At 40.9% G+C, this 18,816-nt stretch overlaps 1 protein-coding gene across 6 annotated transcripts in view; it reads right to left on the minus strand.

Moving 5' to 3' along the window:
* ELAVL2 (ELAV like RNA binding protein 2) overlaps nt 1-18,816 on the minus strand; it is a 159,130-nt gene that overhangs the window by 36,777 nt on the left and 103,537 nt on the right. For all 6 annotated transcript variants that reach the window (XM_032795438.1, XM_032795437.1, XM_032795436.1 and 3 more), the window contains one exon: nt 13,298-13,401. In XM_032795438.1, the coding sequence (XP_032651329.1) occupies nt 13,298-13,401 (104 nt within the window). The remainder of the gene's footprint in view (nt 1-13,297; nt 13,402-18,816) is intronic.

Here is an 18,816-nt window from a genome sequence, read left to right on the forward strand (position 1 = left end):
TGCAGCAAGGAGGACATGTCACAGACATAAGAAATTCCACATTTGAAGAAAAATCTGCAAACAGAAAAGATGCAAGCATAGCCCAGGAACAGCTGCCATACAAGTGACCATCATTCCTAGCAACAGAAGGCACAGAAAAACAGGTGCTGCAAGATGCTGAGAGACCTCAGAAGACATTGAGAGATCACCTCCGAGACTGAAGAGAAATACTGAGAAAACTGTTAGTCAAGGAAATATTTCCCATGACTACTTTATTCCCTAGGTTATCCTGAAGTGGGTTTTGTGATGTACTTTTTGTTATTCTAGAATAAAGTTTTTTCCACAGGATGATCATTTGATGACCTGTGCCACCCTGAGTGTGCATCAGATATTGAGTTTTATGGACTGGGATGCCTTTTTCTTTAGTGGGCATTTTCTCTGGATACAGTCCAAGGAAGTTTGGCCTAAGATTTTCTTTTGGGAAAGAAATCTCCAACAAGGGAAAAAATAGGTTTCCTTACTTATGCTCAATCATCTACCCTAAGAGCTTCTAGAGACATGCTGACCCTGCTGTGAGGCAATGTAGATTAACAGATTTTTAAAACCAGAGGGACAATTATGATCATTTAGTCTAACCTCCTTCACAATACTGGGCATACAAATTACCGGGTTAACATCTGCATCAAAGCCAGCATTCTAACTCTGGATGAACTAGAGAATATTCATTCAAAAAAAGATCTCAATTTAAAGACTTCAGTGATTAAGAATCCACCAATCCCCTGGTAATTTGTTCTGATGGTTAATCACCCTCACTTGAAATCTTGCATCTTATTTCCAATCTGAATTTGTCTAGCTGCGGTTTCCAGGCACTGGATCTGGTTGTGCATTTTGCTGCTAGATAAAGGGCCCTCTACATCGTCTCCCCAAGCAGGTGTTCCTATGCCATGATCAAGTCACCTCTTATCCGTACCCTTTGAGGGAGAGTTTAAGCTTGGGAAGTAGATTTCTGAGAGGAGCATCAAATCCTGACAATGAACTCAGGCTCACGCTCCAGCACTCTCTCTTAGATGGTCTGATACAACGGGGTTGAGGAGGGAGGGGCACTGGTACTACAACCATCTTGTTTCCAGCCTGGGCTATGCCATAATTTGGGCAATTTACTCAAGAATTCTGATGGCAGCCGTCTTGATTGACATGTAAACAAACTGTGTAGGAAAACTGGAGATACTGCTGGGGGGGAGTCAGCTCCACAGGGTCCTTCAGGAAGCACTCCGTATAGAACATTCTTCAGCCAAATAAGGAAGCTCACCAAATTTCTTAAGTAAAGCGAGAGAAATTATGTTTAGAAAAACTAGGAGATAGAAGCTGTTCTCCCTGACCAAAGCACTAAGCTGGGATCATGCACCACAGAAGTAAAGCAGGGGAACATTTAGAACAGGGAAGTACTTAGAATGGCCAACATTTTGCACGGAGTTTGATAAATTACAAAATCCTGCACACCCCAGAAAATATCAGTATGCAATTCAATTGCTGCAGGACAGCGGGACACTAGACCCCGGATTGGATGACTCCCTCCTCCCTCTTACCCACTCCAGACTGGAGCTGTACTGAAAAGAAGGAAACGTTCCAGTTCCAGTGCAAAGGCCGTGAACTCCCAACCTCTGAAGTATTTCCCCACCTATGCTGCAAGGACACTGTCCCTGCTACTGTTGCCTTCAGAGCAGCACCAAAACATTAAAAGTGGTCAGCAAGTTTCCTTGGTGCTCTGAAAGCTGCAGAGAAAAAGAAAACCTCAAGATGCCCGCCCATTTCACACTCCTATTACTGCTGCCAGTCGCTTACTGCACATGGATTTTTTTTGCCCCTTTTTGCACAGTAGAACTTCAGCATTCTGAATACCTTGAGACTAGAGGTTGTTAGTAACTCCGAAACATTTCTAATGCTGAACAACACATTACCCTTCTTTCAAAAGTTTACAACTGAATGTTGACTTAATACAGCTTTGAAACTTTACTACACAGAAGAAAAAATGCTGCTTTTAATCTTAATTTAAAAGAAACAAGAACAGAAACAGTTTCCTTAACTGGTCAATTTTTTTTTTTTTTAACCCCTGTATTCTCTTTTTGGCAGTTTACGTTTACCACAAATACTGTACACTCTGCCATCTTTTTTTTTTGGTCTCTGCTGTTGCCTGATTGTGCAGTTCCAGTTCCAAACGAGGTGTGTGGTTGACGGGTCAGTTTGTAACTCTGAGGTCTTGCCTATCTATCTCACTCAATACATTACTTCAGAATCATGCACGAGGCAAAACAGCATGTTCAATGCCAATGACATTTAACATTCCTCAGGAATGTTTTTACAATCTATGAAAAGCATGCAATAAAAACCCTTATTGGGTTGATAAGAGATACCCAAAGTCAATATTTAATTAACAAAGACTTCGACAGCCAGAAGTCCATTAAAGGTTAATCAACTTCACTCTTTCAAGAGTTTTACATTTTAAGAAACATTCATATTTTATTATAATAAAAATGTTGAAGCACCATCTTTTACGTAGAAAACAGAAATAACGGAATTAAGGCTAATCTAGCCAAGTCCTCTTATCCTTGCTTTCTGGCTTAGTAGAAAGCCAAATCCAATTTAAGGATTTGTTTTTAGGCAGTAGGGAAGAGGAAGAGGGGTTGGTGTTATTGACACTATAGTAGCGAGGTTTTTGCATTAAGTTGGTATAAGATTGCTGTGCAACATCAAGCATATACAGAGGTTTTATTATTTTAAATTAGTGATACTAGTCCACTTCACCATGACTGACTGATTATTCATTCCATCATCTTGGTGTCCTGGTCAGAAAGGACTAAAGTGGAGAGAACTTCTCAGACAAGGAGAAACGTGCCCCTCAGTAATCCGCACAGGCTATTAAGCAGCTGCACTGACTAGCTCCAAAGGGAATTCCACCTGGGAGGATAGAGACTGAGAAACAAAGGCTGTTAAACTGTGTATACTGCATATATAAGGACCTTTATAGTAAAAACTGTGGAACTTCTTAGGAAGAGTTCTCGCAAATTTTTAAAATTCAGTCTGACAAGCTGTTTTATTTTGCTCCAAGTGATTAGACATTGTGGAATAATCACATAGCTTTAGAAAAAAGCAAGAGTTTACAGAAAGTGATGAGATATGCATTCAAAACCAAGCCTTCCCTTCAAAATACTGTAACACAATATGGAAAATGCCCAATTTAAGCTGGTTAAATACAGAAGTCACTCCTGAAGACCTTGTGTGTTAAGTGTCAGCTCAGAGCAAATTTTACCCAGGGATGAAAAAAAGAGGAGGGGTTTAAAATGGAAATGCTGTCAAAGCTTTAACTATAGCATAGCAAAAAGACTCTATAATTACCATTTATATAACTCCTGCAGGAATTTTAAGGAAAAACACCTTCACCTTTGTTCCAAGATAAATTGTTCTACTGCTTCAGATTTGCAGAAGGACTTCACTTTATCTTGAGACTATAGTCCTGAGGTATTTAATTACCCTGTCAAGACCACTAAATGGTCTGGCACCATGCCCTTTCCCTCAATCTCTGCTGATTGATAGCATCAATAAAATTTATTTGCTTTAATTAAAGCTCCAAATAGGATCCCCTTTTGCCACTCGCTAGATCAATGTTCTTTAATACTGGAAGAACAAAATACAAAAGTGAGGAGCGTGTTTCTTCCTCACCTTCACAGTTCATTTGCCTCCAGTGTCCTAAAGGAACTTTTACACAACAAATACATATCTCCCAGTTCTCTTGAGATAGTGGTTAATGGAAAAGATCACTATTAAAAGCTTATCTACCAAAGATTCCTTCCTGTTAATATTCTTCCACAAAGATGAACAGGTCAGACCCGCGAAGAGCAATGCCACTGGAAAATATCCCTCATTGCTACATGCATTCAGCACTAGAAGTCTGCCAAAGAGAAGTTAGTGGATCTGTGTACTAGTCACATTCTTCATTGTATTCTATAAAATGCTTATCAACTGTGTTTAAAACATTGTCTTAAGCAGGAGATGTTCTTGGGCAAGCAAATAAATTATGGTACAACAGTTATTTTAACATGATTACTGTTGCAAAATAGGATAATGGTTCACAACTAACCAAGTATTGCTACTGAATGAAATGAGGTGTATGCCATTAAGTTACATAGCAAACTATTTCAAAAAGGTATGCATACCTGTAGCATGTTCATCTCAAGTCTCTCTACTACAGAATGTTATTTCTTGGCACTCAGATGAGAAAGTATTCTACAATGGTTTGCCCATTTTACAGTTTTAATGCTGCATTATATTATCTTCCATTGTTGGACAATTAGTAAGTGATAATGCCAAAGGAAATCTTCACAACACAAGCATGGCCCAGAAATTTGGAAAGTTAACTTTCTGCAAACTTCTGCATGAATGACACTCCGTTTTAAGACTGAGGGTTTTTTTTAATATATGCAAGAACTATGTAAGAGTGGGAAGAAAACCTACAGATTTAATACTTTTGATTAAATATTTCTTAAATCTATATTCCCTTGACAGGTGATAATTACTCTTGTAAACACTTTAATAGTCAATCAAAAAAACGTTTCTTGTAGGAAACGTGTGAGAAGAAATATTTAACCATCCTTTGCCCGGGTAGAAATCAATTGCTAACTTGCAGAGAAGGGCAGAGGTCTGGAAGCTGTATTTGCTGATAAATGCTGCACACAAAGTAGAACAATTTGAAGTGCTTCTTGCTACTCACCCAGGATTAAGAAAATACATGTCTCAGTGACAATGGTGACCTCAGAAAATCCCACGTCTAGTCTTGAATTTAAGTGAACTATGATGTTCAATCCATCTCACACTAAATGATTAACCTTTCAATGATATTTTGCATTTTAGCCCCAAGTCAACCTGAATTGGCATGATTGTGGGGGGGGGGGGGACACAAAAACGAACTACTGGTCCCAGTGGTATTTCTGTGGAACAGAGGTCCCCCCCCGCCAGATATCATCCAGGGATGAACTTTGCCCATCTCCACATCCAAGCAGTTCACCCCCTCCAACCAGTGACAAGGTTAAGTTGGATTAGCAGTTACAAGGGCAGAAGTGTTTTTTCCTCCTTTCCCATCCATGACACCTTAAACTACAGGCAGCTTCATTTTTGGCATTGGGGGGAAAGTTGCCTGCTCTAGACCGGAAACACAGCTCTGTGACAATTCACTAGGGCGAAAAAATTACATGGTCTGCACCCTGCTTCATAGACAGGGCCTCGCCTCAGACTTTCAACCTAGTCAGAGTTTACCTCAGAGATCTTGCAATTTTGGTACGCTTTTCTAGGTAAAGATGAAGAAATTGTTCTTCAGCTTCTACCTGGGATCTAATAAACCCAATAGAAGCCGCCACTGGAGATACCTGTTCTTATTCCAGTGGTTCTTGATTTTTTCTTGAAATGGAAATTCTGTTCCTGCATACCAAATCAATCCAAGACATATCTGGCGTTCCTCATCTTTATTTCACATCCAGACAAGTTCATCAATTTTTGGTCCATTAAACCTTACATCCCTGGAAGAAGTAATCTTTCCCAACCAAGGAGTGAATACATAAGCAAGTGGGACCAAGTGAAGGGCTGAGAAAGAGAGGAGGGACTACACTGATCAGCTCAATCAAAAAAGTTAAAGATTTCCAGCTAGCTCATTTTCTATTCAAATACAATAACTCACTCAGCACTCAAAGAAGGTTCCAATAGCAGTATCTTCCAAAAATGACTCAGATCACAGAACACCTTCTATAACACACTAAATTACAATTTTATGATCAAACTGTACTGTTAGATGAATCTAAGACCTCAAGCTGTGATAAAAGTCCACAAATATCGTAAGATCTACAACTGTCAACTATTTGAGGCAGGGATTATCTTTTTGTTCTGTGTGTGTAGTGCCTAGCAGAGTGGGTCTCTGATCCTGGATGGGGGACTCTAAATGTTACTACAGTACAAATGTAGATTTTTTCCTATTGTCAAAGGTCAAATGAGTAATTAAACCAATGAGGGCAGCATAACACAAATTTATAAGCTGCTGTGATTACCAGACTGGGTCTGAAAACATGATTTGCATTTTTTTTCATTCAGCCAAATATTTTGCAAGTATTTTAATAAAATCATTCCTACAATTTTTTTTTTTTAATAATGTTGGAGTTAATTGTATTTGTAAAAAAGTGGCAGCCTGATTTTGTACATGTTGCAGTATGAGCAAGTTTTCAAGCACATCTTCTGCTGTAAGAAAACAGTGTTGGTAGACTCTTTGAAGATTACAGTATTAATGGTGGCTAGTGCTAGAGGTGGAAACGGAAACCACAAATTACAGATGCCCAATCCCGTGCTCAATCCATAGCGCCATGTGGTAGGTATACTACCCTCTGAAACGGACTACTTTCACTTTCATGATGAAAGTTGACAAGTGTTGATCATTTCACCAGACCTACTGCAAGGTAGACAATTTCAGGGGAAAAAATGGACAAACAAAAAATAGCTTTTGCAAGTATTAAATATTCAGCAAAAAACGCTGCCATTTCCATGTTTCGCAGATTCAGACAGGCCCATCGTGTCACAATACTGTGTTCCAGCTCTAATCACAGCCTTATTTATGGGAGTCAGACAAACAATGAGGGATAGCCCCAACCATTCCCTTTGAAGAGGAAGCATGTAAAAACTAAGAGCTATTTCCTAGCTGATGTGAGAAGCCAGCGAGGAGCCAGACAATTATTGGAGAGCCTGTGGCAATTCACTAAAACCTCTCTTGGAACACCAAAGACCAGGTCAGGGAAGAAAAGATTCTTTTCCGTCTTCAAGCCCAGACGTATAGCTATCACAGAACTCTGCTGTCTCCGAAGACAGCTCAAACTTCGCAAATCAACATCCGAGCCGATGCAGGATTTCCTGATGAAGGAAACATACAACACTCCTTTTTGAGGCAAAATGCTGTCCCTCCTCCCCATTACGTGAAACTCCCACTGAAGTCAAGAAGAGAATTCGGCCCTTAATGGGAAAGATATGAGCAACACTCAGACAGTTTGCAAAACCAAGGGGAAAAGTAAAAGTTAATTTCAGTGCAAGAGAAGGTCTCAGCATTTTGGCATACCGAGTTGGACTGTGTTTATAAAAATGCCTAGACATGCTCCTTACAAATTTTGAAGAAAAGATCTCAAGTTTAATGATCAAGCCTAAATGTTTTTGTTTCTCTTAACTTCAGTATCCGCATTGGCTACTCTTACAATTTTTAAGTCAAAGCTACCATTTGTTTAACCTAACAGATAGACTGTATTGTGTGAATGAGGGTGGGGGATGAGATACCAGTGTTCCGTTTACTGTGTTTTTGCTCTTTCCCTCCTGGTAACATCTCCTTTTCCAATGCTCTTCCCTTCTTTGCCCAATGGCTATCTGCAAGGTGAACAACGATTCCATATACATTAGAGCTGTCAAGCGATTAACAAAATTAATAGGGATTAATGGCAGTTTTAAATCACAACATTAAATAATAGAACATCATTTATTTAAATATTTTTTGGCTATCTCCTGTATTGTCAAATATAGGCTCGAGGCCCAGACCTACAGGCTGGGGCTTCATGCCATTAATGTGTTAAAATGAATGCGTTAATTTTGTTTTCAGTCACAGGTGTTAACTGTGATTGACAGCCCTAATATACATACATACTGAAGGAAGTTACTGTCAACAAACACGGGGGATCATTTTGATTTTGGATGTCTGGCTTGAGTCACCACATGTAACATACCCTTCTGACGCGCAACTCAGTGAGGCAGTAGTAAGACAGACAACAGTATTCTATGCAGAACTGTTTTACTGGGGCAAGAGGTGTGCCACAAAAAACGCACATTTAAAAGTTCACAGCACTGTCAGACCACAAAAAAGTTCCTTTACTTCAGGGACACAATCCAGATTAAATAAAAAGGAAAATATCTTAATCTGCAAATTCCTTGGGAAGTTAGTCCCTTCCTCCTGTCTTTTTGATCAGTTCAAGAAAAAACCTTTCAAGAGTCAAAACCTCTGCTAGAGGAATAAAAGTTATGTCTTCCATGCTAAAGCATACCTCAGACACAAATACATGTGTTTAACAGGATACAGACAAGCAGCATCCAATAAAACTTGCAGATCACTATTCATTTTAATAAATCTTATAGGTTAGAGGAAACATGCCCAGCCTTTTCCACCAGGAACAATCTCTGCCTCAAAAATCTTTTTACATGCCCCAGATTCACTTTTACATTTAAGCCCTTTCACAATCAAGTCTGACCTCAGTAAAGGGCAGAACAGGCTACATTTGGTAACTGAGCTCTGAAGTCACTAACTAAAGCATCATTGTCTCTAACCTTAATGATAGTGAGCTGGATGACAGGTGCCTTTAGACACTATACAAAGACTAGAATAGTCAGCAAATAGAAGGATGAACAATATTTTACTGACACAAAGTATCCTTGAGAGATGAAACACTTCCTGACAACTTATCCTGTTTAACCTGTGTTCCTTGGCTTCTAAAACTCAAAATACTCAGAAGACCCTAGGATGTTAGCATCTTTCTGACTGAAATAATTCTACAGAGACTGAGCAAGTTAGGACAGAAGCTTAAAGGCCTAGAAAATATGATTGATGAGGAAAGACTGAAAAAACTAGGGTTGTTCAGTATGGAGAACAGAAGAGTAATGGGAACCTGATATCAGTCTTAGTACAAAGAAGGCTGTTATAAAGAGAAGGGTAATAAACTGTTCTCTGAATCCACTGAGGAGAGAAGAAGAAGAAATGAGCTCAAATTGCAGTGCAAGAGACTCAATGTCTAACCTAAGAAAAAACTTCCCAATTCTAAGAGTAGTTAAGCACTGGAACAGATCACAAGAAGTTTGTGGAATCTCAGGGATGGGAGGTTTCTAAGAGCAGGTTAGAAAAACACCTGTCTGTTACAGCAATCCCCCTATTCCATTTTGTTTCTTACAGCTGTCCCTATACTCCATTTTGTTTTTGTTCTCCTCCTGTGGCCGCCCCTCCCTGGCTGTTAAGTTGTTTACCAGGGCCACTGCCCTTCTCAAAGGGAGGGCCACTTGTGCTGCGTACTAAGTGGGACCACTGCCCTGTTCAAAAGGTTGGTCCTGTTATCACCTTGTTAAACCTGGGCTTGGTGTAGGGTAGGCAATGTCCAGAGCTGCAAGACCTAATGTGTTTTTGAGATCCTGGGAATGAGCCATAGGCCTCATGTGCTTTTGAGTCCTGAGGAGTGAACTCACACCTATTGTTCAGGACTCTGCCCAGGCACATCTCTGTGCTCACCTGCAGTTTTTCCCTGTCTCTCCTCCCCTGTGACAGAGGGAGCCTATCAGGATTACTGGCGGGAAACTGCCTGAGTTTGCCTAAAAAAGCATTTTTGAAACAAACATCAGAAAGGTTACTGCATTGCTGCTGTCTGATCAGCTAACCGGTTCGGGGGGTCCTTTCTCCACCTCGTTTATTTTTGAGCATACCTCCGTTTTTTAACCCCCCCCCAAGAAGAAGAAAATGCTGCCTGAATGAGATCTCCTGATTATCGAGAAACCCGTAAGAGCCTTCTAATGTTCTTGCTGCTTCTCGCCTTTGCTGCCTCTTGGGGGTTTGGTAAGAAATCTCTGTGAAACTTTCTATACTTTTATTTAATTACTTATTAGCTGCTGCGCTCTGCTTTCCCCGCACAACGTCCAAGCTAACCTTGGTCTGTTTCTTAAAACCCTCTCTTAAACTCCGCTGCACTTGCTCTGCTCTGTGGGCTTTGCTTCGGGGCTCACCTGGTTTCATCAGCCGTATCCACTGCTGCACACCCCCTTGCTCTCCTTGGGGGCTGCTGAGCTGTACTCCTGCGCACACTACCACTTGCCCACCTGTGAGCTTCCCCATAGCATAAGGTGCAGTCACAGTCTTCGCTTTTTTAGTTAATAGTCATAGTTGACCAAGAGTAGGCGCCTTGTAATTCACAATCCCCTGCTATAAGTTTGCCGTTTGTTGCTCCGTATAGTTGCTTGTTATAGTCTTTGCTAGAATTGTGATATTTGTTGTTTTGCCTAAGTTGTTGGTTAAAAAGCCACTGCCTGGTTGTATTCTGACCTCGTTTGTTAACTCTTGTATAAGCTGCTTTCCTTTTATATAAATTTTTGATTAAGTCAGATGATAGATAACAGGTTTTTGCTGTTGATTCGCTCCCAGCTGTCCCGATCTCTCCCTGAACTTTCCCGTGTCCGTTTTTCCCCCGCTCCAATCTCCCCCTTTGTGTACTTCTCGTGTCTCCTGTTGAACCACCTGCTGCTTTTTCCCGCCATTAACTGCACTCTCCCTGAACTTCCTAAAAAACCCTTTGGCCGCTTCTCTGCTTTTTTTTTGGTGTCCGTTGTTTGCTTAAACCTCCTCTGCCCTTCTTTTACATTTCTCTGCTGCCTCTCCTGTATCCCGTGTTCATGCTCCCGGCTTTCCACTAACCCCTCCCTACGAAGATCACCAATCATACCGCTCCGTTTGCCTTCACCCGCTGCTGCCGCACTTCCTGAGTGCTCTACGCTGTTCGGCAACCTGTTTCTTCCCTCAGCTGTCTCCCCATTCTCCACGTGCCTTCCATCGCTTGCACGTTCAGCGCCTCCTCTTGCTGCTGCCCAGACCCCCTTAAGTGCGCTCCAGCCTCTCTTTGTCCTCCCGTACTTCCACCCGCACCTCCTGAGGACTGCTCTGGCGCCTCACCGCCGCAGGCTTCAGAGTTTCTTGCTGCTGCAGCTGCCACTCTCCCTCTCATACAGTTGCCACTGATCATCACTCCACCCCCACTCCTGTTTCTGACCCAAGCCTGTTAGGTACAACTCTTGCAGATTACTGCTATCCAGCCGTCACAAATTAATAGTTCATTAATTTTCTTTTATACTGTTACTTGCATAATTTCAACTCATGCACCAAGTAGCATTGCACTGTGATTCACATTTACTTGTGGTTATAACACCCCATTGGTTGCCTCCACTTTTCTGATAATTTTATTTGCATTGATGCCATTGTGTTACAATTGTGTATAAAAGCTATTAACCACTTAATACATTCTATCTGAGATGTTGACCATTTTAATAGAAGCTAGCCATTTTCTTTGCATTTCTTTTTGGTACATTTTGCATTTCAACATTGCAATCTAGAGTTGTTCCTATATAAAGTTGAGTTGCTTATTGACTGTACTGTATCCCATTGTGCTGAACCCCACTTACTGTACCCCACTGTTAGAACTCCCTACACCGTTCAATAAGAACCCCCCCATCATTTTCTATTTTAAACACCCTATACACCCCATCCCATCGTATTTCATTGTTAAATTCCCACCACTTCCTTTTTCCTTTAATAAAGAAATTGATTGGCACCCCACCTGTGTGGGAATTGCTCCCCAAGATCCCATATACTTGCGGGCAGGGACACTGACAAGGATAAATGTAGGTAATACTTATAGATTCTAGGACTGGAAGAGACTTTGAGAGATCGAGTCCAGTACCCTGCCCTCATGACAGGACCAAATACTGTCTGGACCATCCCGGACAGACATTTATCTAACCTATTCTTAAATATCTCCAGGAGGTGGAGATTATTCATTCCTGGGCTTAACTACCCTGGCAGTTAGGAACTTTTGCTTGTCTTATGAAAATAGCCACTTGCTATTAACATAGATGCTTGGATCATTATTTACAAAAGTTAATTCCCTGTTTTGCAACTTAACTGCATACAGAAACATTAAGAAAATATTATCTAAAACATACCACAGGTAGCTGAATGCGGCAAAACAAAAAAAACTGGGGAAAAAACAACCCCCCTACAAAAATCGTAAAGACTACTAATTAAAATTTCAGCTAATTCTAAGAGAATTATTTCACTCTCTTTTAGCATGTCAGTCAGAATTTTCACTTGTACTACGATATGCCAGAGTGTAACGTTCCAATGAGCACCAGCAGAAAAATGGCAAAGGTGTATTAGGTACTATTAAAATTTGTTTCTCCATTTTCTAATATTTTTATTTAATAGGTAATTAAACTAATACTTCACAGAGCTTTGAAGATGCAGTGTTACGCTGTATAAGCCTTATTTTTATATCTTGTAGGAGAGGATATATAAAAAGAGCTTTAGAGATCAGTACTAAAACCTACAGGGACATCTTAGTAGTACCCTGCGCAGATACAAAAAAAAAAAAAAAAAAAAAACTTATATCCATGGATGCAGATATCCAGAGAGCTGCAGGGTTAGTCTTGCCTCAGTGCAGGGCACTGGACTAGATAACATACTGAGGTTCTTCCCGGCCTACATTTCTAAGGTTCTATGAAAATAAGTGTTAAAGAGGAGCCCTTGAACTTTAGGAATAAAAGGACAGCTAGCCTCATTCTTCCCCATTCTTGCCCCTAAGCTCTGAAGGCACACAAGCGCCACCATAAACTGGTTTAGGTGATAACACTCAGGGAGGGGAAGATTGCTCCTCAACATTACTTCTGTTCTTTACAGAACTGTAAAACTGTATTGTGGCTTGGCCTGCTTGATAGTATTTGGGGCAAAAACTGAATCTAAAATACAATTGGAGGCTGGCTGAGAGTTATTGGACTCTTAGGGTATGTCTACAGTGGAGTTAAAACCCATGGCTGGACCATGACAGCTGACTTGGGCTAATGGGGCCTGAGTGAAGGGGATGTTTAGTTGCAGTGTCAACATTCAGGGTCAGGCTGGAGCCCATGCTCTGGGACCTTGCAAGCCTGAGTCAGGTGGCATGGGCCAGCCGCAGCCGTCTAATTGCAGTGCTAGGGTTTCTCCGTACTGCTCTAGCCTTATTCATTTAGCACATTTTATTTTAAATGGGTTTTCCCAGGGACACACCAGTGACAAATCGTCATAAGCAATATACATATTGCACAGAGGAAAAAAAAACAGGGAAGTGGTACAATCTCTCCAAACAAAACCTTTCAGAAATACAGTATGGCATACATTCTAATGAGGGAAATCTCAAAATCATGCAATTATGAGGAGACATTTCTTGGGTAAAATGTAAACAGGCATACATCTGATACGGAAACAATTTGGCACACAGTTTAAGTATCTTCTGTTCATGTTAATGCCCGGTTACTAAACACACTAGTTTATGAATATAAAAAAACATTAGTGTTGCCCATATCAGAAAGTCTAAGCCACAGGTGGAAAGGTAAGAGAACATACTGGGGTTGATTAATGTCACAAAACTTAGACTTCAATCTATATTTTCCTCAAGCTAGAATTAGCACCACATACTTTTATTGTTTTGGTTTGAAGTCTCAATCCGTTCAGCGTGTTGATAGCCTTTTCAGCATCCTTGGGGTCAATGTAGTTCACAAAGCCATAACCCAAACTCTGTCCTGATTTGAGAGGGGAAAGAAAGACAAGAGAAGAAAAAAGAAAACCGTTAGTTCTGCAGTAAACAATAAATGAACTAAAGTATTTAAGACATACACCAATACTCTGCGTATGAGAAAGGGCTGCCTGCCATACTGATTATTCAACTGCTTAATGCGGTCTGAGAGAACTGATAGGAGCAGTAATGTTTATAACTTGCTTTTCTACCTTCACATCAACTGCCCCAAGTTTAGTGCTGAAATCACCACACCCAGTTTAAGAATTTGAAACATTCTTAGGAGAAATATGATCAGACAGAGGCAGGAGGAAATGTAGGAGCTGCTGTAAGGTTAAAAGAGAAATTAATATTGTGAATTTTGACATATCATCAACTTTCTCCTACACTCAATTATAGAACAGTGATGAAATTCTTTGATAGCATTTAAAAGAATAAATATTTCAAATGGATTAATAATTAGAAAATCCCAAATTCTGAACAAAAACCAATGAGTTACGAAGTTATAAAAGCAACCTTTTTATAAGCTAACCTCTTCTTCAGATATTTATTTAATGCATGAGCTGTAGGTCTTTAAACTGGTATTGCACCACTTCAATACTCTCTTTAACCTATGTTCAAACTACTCTACTGCATATAACTGAGCATAAGCTAAGGGTATCTTCATAAAAATGTGTGACAATTGGGTTTTTTGGGGCATCTGCGATGACTATTACACATGGGAAAGATGGACTTTTCCTGAATTTTCAATAAGTTTCGGTTCATTGAACAGCTTAGTACTAACAATTGGATTGTATCCCATTATGTAGCTGTACAGGAGGAATTACAGACCAACTTTTTGAAACTTCAAATCCTACAATATACCACCATGAAAATTGCCAGGACTGTAGCCCTTTTTATAAGGATTTATCTATACACATGCACACAAGTAACTATGAACAAGAAAAACCTTAACTAGCTTATGTTTAACAAAAATAAGCATATTTCTAATCGTCAAAGAGCTTTGCGAACACTACTTTTCAATAAAGCCATAAGGTAGCTGTTTCATTTTAGAGATAGGGAAATAAGGGTTAGATATCAAGGTAAAAAAACTGACCTTTGGATCCCTAAAATTAGGCACCTGGACTTACATGTAGACACCTAAGCGGTGGTGCTGTCGAAAGGTGCTGGGTACCCAGAAGTCCCACTGACACAGTATTAGCCAAAAATATGAAAATAGAATTCCACTTTAAAATATTTGGAGATTTCACTTTATAGCAATATGAACACCTTAGAGATTAATATCATATTAGCATACATGTGTCTGTATACAGCATTGACCGAAGAGTAGCAAAACAGTCACAGTTCTCACAAAAATCCTAATCATTTCAACGGGACAACCGAAAGAATACTCACAATTTTCCATGAGACTTTTCGAAGAAAATTCTCATTCTTCATAGTACAGTTTAACTCTGGTCCATCCAGTTAGCATTTAAACTTATTTCTTACCAAAGTGTTAGTCAGCCTCAGCCAAATAAATAAAATCCAGCTATTGATAGCACGCAGTGATTTGTTTATACATACACACAACCATCCTCAAAAGCACTATTTTGTTATGGCCTCTGAGCAAATGCCAAGGTTAAATGTGAGACTGTGTGTACATTATAAGTGGATTTTATCACGGGGTGGAAGGAGGGTTGAAAAGTTGAATTTCTTCTGGACTGATATGAGTGGAAAAAGCTGTTACAGGGTCCTTCCTCCCTCCCACCACATAAACACTGTTTGTGGAAGTGTATGAAACCGACATTCCTACGTGGAGGGTCCTACCAAATTTACAGTCCATTCTGGTAAGTTTCACAGTCACGGCATTTTAAACAGGTGAAATATGACACTGCAGGGAGTTGTGGGTGCGCTGGGGGGGGGGGGGGGAGTGCTGCCGCCACTACATCTGCACTGCGGATGGCCGCAGCACTGCCTTTAGAGCTGGGTGGCTGAAGAGCGGCAGTTACTAGCCAGGCACCCAGGTCTGAAGGCAGCACCACTCCCAGCTGCAGCACAGAAGTCAGGATGGCAGTACCATATTGTGCTACCCTGACTTCTGCACTGTTGCTGCCGGTGGCACTTCCTTCAGACCTGGGCTCCCAGCCATCAATTGTGGAGCTTCCTACAACCGGGAGAAGTTCCCAGAGGTGGCTCTGTCCTGGTCCCAGGAGCAACCTATCTTGGGGAAAAGGAAGTCCCACCCCTCCCCAGCCCAACCAAGGCTAGCAGCTGGATCCCAGTGCACAGTAGGAGCCCCCAGCTGAGATGCCACCAACCCTGTCCCTACCCGCCTCCAAGTCCAGCGCTTGGGGTTAAAAAGGCCTTGGGTTGGCTGGCTGTGCTCATGGGGGGTTGGCCACAGAGCCCTGGGCCTCTGCCCATGGCACCCACCCATAAGGCCAGCCTTATCCCCCCCCCCCCCAAAAGTAATTACCCCCTCATACCATGTCACCCTCACTTCTGCCATGACACTGCCTTCAGAGCTGGACCCCCTCTCTCCAGCCATCCAGCTCTGAAGGCAGCACAGAAGGGTGACAATACCAAAACCCTCCCCCCCCCACACCCCTAATAGTCAGATTTCACGGTCTGTGATATGTTTTTCATGGCTGTGAATTTGGTAGAGCCCTATCTATTTGTATTACTGTAGCACCTAGAGACCAAAGGAATGTCACTGACTAGACCCTGTAGAAACAAGGAGCAAGAAAAGCCCTCCCTGACCCAGAGAGGATGTTTTAGAAACAAGTAGATGAAACAGACAAACATCGGATGAGGTACCAGGAAGGCGGACACCTTCTACATAAACAAATTAAGTCATTTCTCCCTCTGCCTAGCTACAGAGTGGCTTAGACTACTGGGAGAGGCATGAGAACAGATAATATAGAGCAAGTCTTGACATAGCAGACTGTTCACTAAATGAACTTCAGAAGCCATGGTGGGGACAGATTAGAAAGGATGGTGCGAAGCTGTGGTCCAGCTAATGCAATTCTACTCAGAAAAGTGAATGAAAGTAGTATTGTGATGTTTTAAGCTTCCATATAAAAATGTTCAGCTTACAAACTGCCACCCCCGCAAACTTGAGATCTTATAGACAAGCCATGTAGAAAACACATCTGTTGATTATTACTATGCAAAAATGAATCACTTTCCAGTTTGTGTATGCATAAGTCAGCAGCTCGCCAGCTTGAATGTGTGCAACAACCACATTATGAAATAAAGGTAATACACAAGTGCAATATGCATCACACCAAAACAGTCCTTCATACCAGCTATGCTTGTCCAATTCATACTGACAGTGGTACCCTCAAGGTAGCTTTGCTATGATGGATTGCAGCTGATCCTAACTCAAAAACTGACCTAATATCAAGAAGACTGCTGTCCATAACAATCAATTCATTCCAAAACCCATCTGACAACTAAAAAGAATCACAGTTCATACAGTAGCCACTGCCAAAGAACAATATTTAGTATTTAGACTTCCTCTCCTTGAGAGACTATTTATTGCAAGTTTCAGAGGGGTAGCCGCGTTAGTCTGGATCTGTAAAAGCAGCAGAGTGTCCTGTGGAACCTTATAGACTAACAGACATTTTGGAGCATGAGCTTTCATGGGTTAATACCCATGTATGCATCCGACGAAGTCTGTTAGTCTAGAAGGTGCCACAGGACTCTTTGCTGCTTTTATTTATTGCAAGCTACTCTCACAATGTCATAATATAAATGAAATTCCCTAGTCAGTGATAGAGATCTGGCTCTGTCTTACAACCTCTGGGAATGTTAGAGAGGAGGAGGCAAGGAACTGTTCATGTTCCCTCTAAAAGTGGGAGAATTTTGGACACTTAATAAAGACAGCTTAACTTATTTTAAACTGGCTGAAAAGATGGGATATTCAGAACAAGAGGGAGGGCGGGAAGAAATGCTGTAGAAAATGAAAGTGAGCACATCCAACACTCTTTCAGGATTTTAAGGATCCCCTGAGAAATGAAATACTTTTACTGTTACTTTGATAGGTTATTGTTAAATAGTGTTTAAACAAATGACAAGATTTTTCTATTAAAACCTTTTAATAAGGAAAAAACAAAAACACAAATCAATCAATTTATTCTTTATTAAGAACAAGACAGTGAAAAGTGATGTATGAATCTGCATAACTATAGTCTAATTCCAAAAATAATCTTATCCAACAAGAAGCAAAACCAACCAACCGACAGATAGGAATAACCATGCAAGTGGATAATCACAAAAGATTTACGTAATGACGAAAATCAAGCTGTGCCTGAATAAGCTGGTTAGCAAAAGTGAATAGTATGTAAAACCGGCAGTGAAAAAATATCTGAAATTGGAACCTGTAATATACATGTGGTTACCTAATGCCTCTCCCAAGTATAGCTAGGTTGGGCATTCCAATGGCAAGTTTTAGTACTGTAATCCAAATAATGCAAACTAAGTTCTTTCCACACCAAAGTGGAAGGACCACAGAGGAGCAGGTTTGGCTCTGTTCACATGGGAAAAGACAACATGACATCCGGAAGCAATCTCAAGTATCTCTCTACAACTTCTAGACTGTTTTGTGTTTACTATTCATACTTCTCTTAAAATAAAACTTCTGCACAATACTGAAACTCAGAGGCCTAAAGCAAAATTAAACTTGCATCAAATAAGGCAAGCCATAGCCAACATGATTAGTCAAAGAGCAAACAATCAGTAAAAATCACCTTACCACCATTTAACAGTGTGAGTTTTACAGATATGAAACCCAGAGGGAGGGCTCCAGAACACTAAATATTCCAACTAAACCAGATTGACAGAAGTAGTTGCTACATTTATGGTGGCCTCAGAAGGTGATATCCACCAAGCTCTGATCATGAGCTGATGAACATGTGTAGGAAGAACCGTGTCACCCATCTGAAGTGCAGGCCTCCAAAGGGCAAGAGATACGTGGAGCCCATAGAGCTCTAATTCTCTGGACAGATAAGGAAGTGACATGCTCCTGGTGTCAAGCAGTCATATGGCAGAGTAATATCTGGATCTTCTCCAGGTGATGATGGGAGTGGCAGGGGGTGAAGTTCTTACCAGTGGAGTCTTAAAAAGGAGTAGCATCAGAAAACTCACCTGGTTATGCATGTTTTATACTCCCTCTTCTATCTCCAGGAGCATGGATGTCAATTTCTCTGTCAGCCATTTGGCTCTTCCAAGAGTTACCAGCAGCATTTAACAGAGGCACCTAGATGATGGTCCAGATAAAGCCCTATCCCTAAGAACACCTCAGTTCCATGTTGTTTGTGGTCAACCTGGATACAGAGGGAGGCAGTCTAAGGAGAAGTCAGTTACAAAGGCTGCTGCCAAAGAAATCTCATGCAGAAATGACTTCAGGTATTAGGTTCTTACTGACAGGTCCTTAGACAGT

The sequence above is a fragment of the Chelonoidis abingdonii genome, chromosome 6, assembly GCF_003597395.2.
Source record: "Chelonoidis abingdonii isolate Lonesome George chromosome 6, CheloAbing_2.0, whole genome shotgun sequence".
Taxonomy (NCBI): Eukaryota; Metazoa; Chordata; order Testudines; family Testudinidae; genus Chelonoidis; species Chelonoidis abingdonii.